Source organism: Arachis hypogaea, chromosome 1 (assembly GCF_003086295.3).
Source record: "Arachis hypogaea cultivar Tifrunner chromosome 1, arahy.Tifrunner.gnm2.J5K5, whole genome shotgun sequence".
In the NCBI taxonomy this organism is placed as follows: domain Eukaryota; kingdom Viridiplantae; phylum Streptophyta; class Magnoliopsida; order Fabales; family Fabaceae; genus Arachis; species Arachis hypogaea.
The window spans coordinates 22688695-22697482 of NC_092036.1; the positions used below are offsets into that span (position 1 = coordinate 22688695).

General features: G+C 27.3%; 1 protein-coding gene across 1 annotated transcript; it reads left to right on the plus strand.

The window, feature by feature from the left end:
* Nucleotides 1-4397: 4397 nt before the first annotated feature.
* On the plus strand, nucleotides 4398-5303 carry LOC112748144 (short-chain dehydrogenase PC-15-like). Its single transcript, XM_025796616.2, has one exon. It carries the CDS (start codon nucleotides 4415-4417, stop codon nucleotides 5255-5257), a length of 843 nt encoding a protein of 280 aa, XP_025652401.1. The 5' UTR covers nucleotides 4398-4414; the 3' UTR covers nucleotides 5258-5303.
* The last annotated feature ends 3485 nt before the right edge of the window (nucleotides 5304-8788 follow it).

Genomic DNA, 8788 nt, shown 5'->3' on the forward strand with positions numbered 1-8788 from the left:
TTCTAGTGATAGTGATTTACCTGAGACTTCTCTAAAATAGTTGCACAGCTCGATAAGCACGGATGTAACCTCCTTAGACAAGGATCTTCTAAGTGCAATTGACAAGATATGTTCCAGAAGAATGTGTGAATCATGACTTTTTAGACCGCGTACCTTTCGTTTTTTAACATCGACATATCTAAAAATATTTGAAGAGTAACTATCTGAAAAAGAGACACTATTTAGAACACCTAAAAAAATATCCTTGTCAACATTTGTCATTCTAAAGCACGAGGCAGGGTACTTGGAAGAATTAGGATATGGATGGAGTTGTTCTCTGATTCCATCAACTGCAAGTCCTTACGAGCTTGCAATTTTTCTTTAGTCCTTTGTTTGTCATCAAGTACAATAAAAAGTACATTATCACACACATTTTTCTGTATGTTCATCATGTTAAGACAATGACGAACAAGATTATCCTTCCAAAATGGTAAATCTCAGAAAATATCCCTCTTTTTCCATTGTAGTGGGATGTTGTCATCGTTGAGTGCATCCTGAGGTCTTTTTCGACTACTCTTAATTCGGGACAAAATCTTTTTGCCTGATAATGTCGGAGATGGGCCTCTTAGTTCTGTATGGCCATCAAAAGAGTATTTATTGTGCCTATATTCGTGATCATCGGGCGATGTCCTATAAATCAATACTTCATGCCAAACTTCAACCTTCTGGAGACTGTATCAAAGTTACATAATGGACAAGTAAGACTCGTATGTGTATTCCACCTAGACAGATTATCAAGACCTGAAAAATCACTAATAGTCCAAAATAATGTAGCATGCATACAAAAAATGTTACCATCAACAGAATCGTAGACATCAACACCTTTCAATAATTCGTTCAACTCACAAATAAGTGGTTGCAAAAAAAATATCAATATTATTTTCAGGCATCTTTGGACCAGGAATGATCATAGACATTATAAGAGAAGTTTGCTTCATACAATACCAAAGAGGATAGTTGTATATATATAGCATCACTAGCCAAATGCTAATGTTTGAACTGGGAGTCCCGAACGGATTGAAGCCATCGGTTGCTAAAGCGAGCCTTATGTTACGAGGATCTTTAGCAAATTTTGGATGTAATAAATCAAAATCTTTCCATGCCTTGCTATCTCTAGGATGCTTTAACTTTCCATCTGAGTTAGGAAACTTCGAATGCCAGCGCATTAGTCTTGCTTTCTTAAAGGACATGTATAACCTTCTTAACCTAGGAGTAAGAGGAAAGTACCTCAACACCTTTGTCGGTATCATTTTCTTTTAATCTTGACTCATTCCCACAACTTCTGTATTATTGCTGGTGTTCTCTTCTACTTTATATCGAGATGCGTTACAAACCACACATTTATTTTTTTTCTCATTGTCATTTTTTCAAAAGAGCATACAGTTATTTGGACATGCATGAATTTTTTCGTATCCCAAACTTAACAATTTAATCATTTTTTGGCTTCATAAAATGAAGTGAGCAAGTTAGCATGGAAAAAAGCATTGTTGAGAAGATCGAATCATAGAGAATGTCTTGTCAGTAGCACCGCACAACATCTTGATATGATATAACTCAACAACAAATGATAACTTGCTATATTTTGCGCACCCAGGATATAATTTATGATTTTCATCCTTTAGCAACTCTCTAATTCTTCTTGAATCCTCGTTAGTGCCATTTTTCGACGGCTTTGGAATGGAATCAGTTCTCGAAGCAAAGGGCTCATAATCATCACCTTCATAATTAATGTCATCTATACCAAAAACATCAGTCAACATACATGCAGTGGTGATTTTTTAACAGGCTCTGTATGATCGTGACCCAATAGTTCTTCTTCCGGCTAGACTATAGTTTCTCCATGCATATACCAAGAAGTATACTTTTTTGGAAATCCTTTTTAAAGTAAATGAGTTAATACTTCAATTCTCGCCCCTATATTGTTGAACCCAGATTTGATGTATAGACATATAATTTTTTCATTTATAGCAGTTCTAGTAAAGGCAAAATCCAAAAATTTTTCAATCCCGCATTTATACTCTGTTAATGTAATTGATTTATGAATCCAACTCTTATCAATCATAATTGAATGACTTTGTTTAAATAATAATGTACTAAAATATAAGTGTATGAAAGGTATAACAATGAATGATACAAAAATTAGCATATTATGTATTAGTTCCTAATTAATATACACAACAAATTATAGAAATATATTGACATAAAGTGTAAAAGGAGGTGTTAATGAACTAACCTAAACGGATCGTCAAATTAATATTAATATTACTCACTAAATAGCTGTAGAGTAAGTCAAATTATATTATAGAATCTCACAATCTGTATCACAAAAAAATAAACCTTGTCCTCAATAATCAATTATGCATACTAAATTTAAAAATTATTACGGTAGAAAATCATAAAACAAATAAATTTATATAATATTTGAGTAAAAATATACAAAAAAAATTCTATATAAAAAAGAATAAGTAATGGATAAGGATATGGTCTTGTTAACACGGTGCATAACTTACTTAAAAAATCGTAAATAGATATTTTTAATATATTTTAAATATTTTAAATGTTGTTATATATAATTTGTTATATAGTGTTTTTTTTAAATATGTTATACATGTTATATATGAAAGAAAAAGTTAGACAATATAAACACCATGAAATTTAAATGATAGCAGGATTTATTTAAAAGTATATCAAATTATGTTTAATACACAATCGTATTGTGTAAGGGCACTTGAGATGATAGCTAATGAGTAATAACTCAAATGGCATAATCTCCTCATACTCAATTAAGAGGTTGCGGATTTGAGTCTCATATCTTTAGTAAAAAAAGACATTTGAAATTGTAAGATAGTCTAACAAATTATAGTAAAACATATAGTAAAATTAATATTTATCTAAAATAATAATTATAAAATAAATAATTAATAGTATATTCTAATTAAATAATAGTATAAATAAAAAATTTAATTTATAATTTTATAAAATAATTAAAAAAATAATTATACATATAATAAGAGTCCAGTACTCACAAATATATATAGTGAGTACTAAATTATATAAATAAAAGACTAATTTTTTTTTACTTATCTCCAATTCTTTTAAATTCAACAAATGATAAAATAATCTATTTTTAGTAAAAGATTTACTAAAAAAAATTTTTACTTAAAAATTACCAATTTTTTATTACCTATCCAACTTATTCTATTTTAGTTAGATAAATTTTATCTTTATAATTAACTCAATTATTAGAATATAACTTTTATCTTTATAATTATTTGTCTTATCTAAATTTATTTTTTCATATTTTCAAATTTAATTTCCTAAATATATGTTAATGTTAGGATATTTTAAAAAAATATTATAAATTAATAAATTTATTTTAAAACATACATTTATTTAAGATAGTATGATCATGGAAAACAAGCACAGAGAGACGAGGGAAGAGGTTATAGTTTGATTTTTATTTTTAGGAGAAGAGAAAAAATAATTTTATTAAAACGAGGAGTATAAACTTCAAATTGAAAGACTACGATGAATATTATTTGTGGTAAAATGTTAATTTTAGCCACTGTGATAATGTTTCATGCTAAATACAAGACACGCTTATTTATTTTTATCACAATTCAGTATTCGTAGTTAAAATTTAGTGGCTAAATTCCGTTTTTGTGGTAGTAAATCGTAAATTAATCATGCTTGTCTACAAGTGTAAATTTAATATTTATTTTATTTATTAAATAAAATAATTATGCTAATATAGACCTAAAATTAGAAAAATTCAGAAATTGAGTTTAGTTAAAAAGTAACATTGAGAAACTCAATTGAACAAGTTGTGAATATTCCGAACAATGATGCGGTGACAGAAACATAAATGTGAATCAACATGTTATAACAAAGCAAGATGAGTTTTTTTATTATATTATTTAAAAAAAACTACGAATCACAGAGGAGAGGCAAGAGATTCCTCCCATCATCACTATTGATTGGTGGCTGTCAATAAAATAAAAAGCTGAAAATGTGTGTCTTGTGTAAATGGAGCCATGTTTGTGGCGGAAAGTGCATAAAGAAAGTGACATGAAAATAACATCTCCATAGTGAAAAACAAAAAAGAAAGAAAGAGAAAGAAAGAACCCTCCTGCAAAGCCGGCCAGACGGCCAATCTCAGATATGATAGAAAATAACTTAGCATATGTCACTAAGAATATCCCTTATCGCAATGATGTAACATCGTAAAAATATACACAATGCTACTAAAATTAATTAATGTCCTTATTATATATGATATTACAGTATTACTCTATTCATATTTCATATATAATAAGAGCATCATACCGATAAATTCTGACATCAATTAACCTAATAAACATTATATTCAAGAATTATGAGTGATACTAAGATTGTACTAGTCACTGGCTGTGCCATAGGTGGAATTGGCTATGAATATTGCAAGGCATTTGCCGAGAAAAATTGCCATGTCTTTGCTTCAGACATCTCAACAAGGATGCAAGACATGAAACAATTGGAGTCAGACAGCAACATAGAAACACTTGAAATTGATGTATCTTCAGATCAAAGTGTTAATTCGGCAGTTTCAACCGTTATATCAAAGCGCGGTCGCATTGATATTCTGGTTAACAACGCCGGCATAGGTAGCACCGGTCCCTTAGCCGAATTGCCACTGGACACGATTCGCAAATCGTGGGAAATCAACACGTTGGGACAACTTAGAATGGTTCAGCATGTTGTCCCTCACATGGCTTCTAGAAGGAGTGGGAGCATAGTCAACGTTGGAAGCATCGTGGGAACCGTGTCGACGCCTTGGGCCGGATCTTATTGCTCGAGTAAGGCGGCTGTTATCGCCATGTCGAACAGTTTGCGGCTCGAGCTGCGGCCGTTTGGGATCGACGTGGTTCTCGTCCTCCCGGGATCTGTGAGATCGAATCTCGGGAGGGCGAATTTGGAGAGATTGGGGAACCAAGATTGGAAGCTTTACAAGGAGTTTAAGGATGCTATTGCGGAGAGAGCGAGAGCTTCTCAAGGAGAGAAGGCAACGGATGGAAGAGTTTTTGCAAGGCATGTTGTGAACAAAGTTTTGAGGACTAAACCACCAAAACAAATTGCTTTTGGTCACATGACTGGCTTGTTTGCTTTGCTTTCTTGGTCTCCCATTTGGGTTAGAGATCTGTTTTTCTCTACTCGTTTTGGCCTAAACAGAAAGCTATAATAAGGATTTGAATCCGTTATTTAACTTGAGAGAAACCTTTGATCAATTTTTACTTCGTGTATTCGGCATATTGATCAATTGATCTTGATTCTAGTACAGAACACTTCCAACATAGTTGTTCTATTCATAATGATAAGATTCAAACGTGGGGTGGGGTGTAAGCCGATTGGTTTGAACTTGTTTGAAGTTATTTAATTTAATCTCTGGTATTGTGTCCATTTATTTATTATGAACAAACACTTGAATGCCTTCTCAACAAATTTTAAATAAAATATTTTGATTTTTAATAAATTTTTATTCTTTATAAATTTTTTTAGAATTATTCTTGTATAGATTGATTTCTTTGTTGTTTTGAAAGACGACAGTTAATTTATTTTATAATGATAAATTTTAAGACCTAATTATGTTATAATAAAATTTATATGTTAGGAACTTATTTATCTAGCATAAATATAAAAAAAGTACTCTATAAAAAAAGTACTCTATGTATATCAAAAATCACTTATTAAATTAACTACTATATATTTATGTGCCAATAAATATATAATTTAATTTATTTTATTTGATATATATTTTATATTTTAATATATATTTTAAATTTAATTTTGATAACTAATTTTAATATATATCTAATATTTTTTATTATTAATTAGTTAAGAATATATTCAAATTTTACGAAAACTCAATTTCAATTTTATGGTGTAAAAATCACTTTAATAAAATATTTCACTAAACAATTAAACAAACTACCTAGGCACCTAGCTGTATATAAGCAAGTCTTGACCTATATTAAGAAAATTAATACTAGAAGATTATATGTGATAAAATCATATTAATAAAAATTATGTAAAATTTGTCAGTATATTAATTGTTTGTATAGTTTACACTGCATCAAATTTTAGATTTTTTTTTGACAGTGCATCCACATTAAAATCAAATCCGTTTAAAATCAATTAACAGCAAATCGTTATTTACTATGCGGAGATGTGATAGATTGCTAATTAACAAGGAATTTGCACTCCCTTAGTGAGAGAAAGAGCACAAACATGCTATCCCCAAATTTGTCCCACATAAAAATTGAAAAATAGTAGATCCAAAGAAAGCAGAATGACAAGGAAGTAGAGGGACCAACTTTTATGTCATTGACTATTGTCTTAATTTTAAAAAATGATATTGGTATTATTTTTATGTATATTTATTTATTCTTTTAAAATATAAAATAAAATATATTACTTTTTATTTTTATTAATTATTTTTAATATTAAAAATAAAATATATATACATAAAAATCGTACGCATATAATATTTCTCTATAATTTATTTTAATTTCCGTGAATAAAAAAATGTTAATTGGTGTCTTTATTAGTAGTGCTTGGTGGGGTGTACATATAGTACATTTTCTCATCATTACAACCAATCAAAAAGAGGGTCACTTTCTCTTTCTCAACATTCCTCCTAATCCGATCTCTCTTTTTATTCTTGAAACAAAATCATGCACTCTAGACTTCCTGTCTACATGAAATTGGTCATGCAAATATGCATGCAAAACTAATGATTGTATCGGTCAAACAAAATTTATCTATTATATTATATAAAAATTAAATTTTATATTTAATAATAAAATTAACACAATATATTTTTGAATGTATTTTTTTATTTATTTTTTTATTTATTAAATTTAATTTATTATAATAATTAATTATATCAATTAATTAATTTAATTAGATATTTAAATATCACATAATTTATTATAATTTTTATCAATCAATTAATTATAATTTAAATTATGTGATTATTTTATTAAAAAATTATTATTTTTTAATATATTTATAAGCAATACATATATTAATTATAATCATAAATTAGACTATTTCATATTAAATGACTTATATAACAATGACCTCATTTATTCTCATAAATATTGAATTAAATAAGTCATTATTATTATTAATTTAAAATTAAATGAGAATAAAACTAGAAATACTATTTTATTTGGGTTTAAAATTTAATAAGTACTACACTCAAATATAAATAGTGACTTCAGAATTTTCGGAATGAGTTGTGATTCAACCCTATCAGAAATACGGAAGGCTTTGGTTGAGGAATATCAAAAAATCAAAACTCTATCAATTATACTCATGAATTCAAGTATGTACGCTTTTGCGTTCTCAGCTATCTTTCTTAAAGATTTAATATGAATGATTTTGGAATTAAGAAATTCTAAAATTTTCAACATATTTAACTATATCCTTTTTCTTTTTAAATTAATTCAAATTTTCACTATTTCTTCTTACGAAATAGAAATGGAAAAATATACATAAATATATAATATGACAGCAAATCATCATTCAAATAGTGCATAAAAGAGCTAAATGGTGGATGTTACATTTATGCATATATGTAAGAATAGTTGCAATTATAATAGTCAGAGTTTAATGAAATAGAATGTAATTACTTCTTATGTATGATCCAAATGGGATGAAAAATACTATTTTTTAGTATTTAAAGTCACAACTTGTATTAACAGGTAACTGACTAAATGGAATGTGTCTAAAATAAAGAATATATAAGATGAAAGACATTTGTATCTCAATTCTATGTGGTCTATTCGGTTGCAAGAAGTAAAGTTTTATTTGCGAATTCTTTGTATCTTTTTTAATACAAAGTTAGAATCTATTAGATGATAAATTAGATGGAAGAAAAAAGAGATAAAAGTTAAAGATTGAAGCAACAGTTATGCTTATGTTAAACAAGAAATCATTTAAAACTTTCTTTATATTTGACCGATTATAAGAGACATATTAAAAAAATATAACCAAAAAAATATCAGAATTTTATTGAAGAATTCTTCTATCTTCTCACAAAATTATAAAACTAAAAGAATAGGACAAATAAAATAAAATATAAAATACTCCTTTACACTTTAATTATGTATTATTTATACGATATCAAAATCATGTTATTATTATCTCAATCTTATATTTATTTTCTGTGGTTAATAATGAATTGACGTGGCATATTTTTTAAAATATTTTTTAATTTATTTTATTTGATTCATTAAATTTAATTAATTATAACTAATTAATTAAATTAATAATTAATTTATTTAGTTATTTAAATATCACATAATTTAATCTAATTTAATTTATTTAGTATTATATATTAATTGGTAATATAATTATAAATAAGACAAGACTATTTAATTTAATTTATTTATTATTAATTATATGATTGGTAACATAATCGTATATATGACAAGAATATGATTTTAAATATTGTGCCATTGCTTGAATGCTACGTGAGACTAGTATTTATGTATCTCTTTTATTAAAAAAGAAAACAGATCCTTTGCGTGCTATTAATGGAAAAATTTGTAATTTATAGATTGAGTGATGAAATATTAGGGATAAAGATTGTTATATGTCTTCTTCTTTGTTTTTTTGTCCTATTTTTTTGTAGGTTTTACGGATAATTATGTACAATAATACTAATAGATAAATCATAAGTATAAATCTTATCTTATCTTAGTAT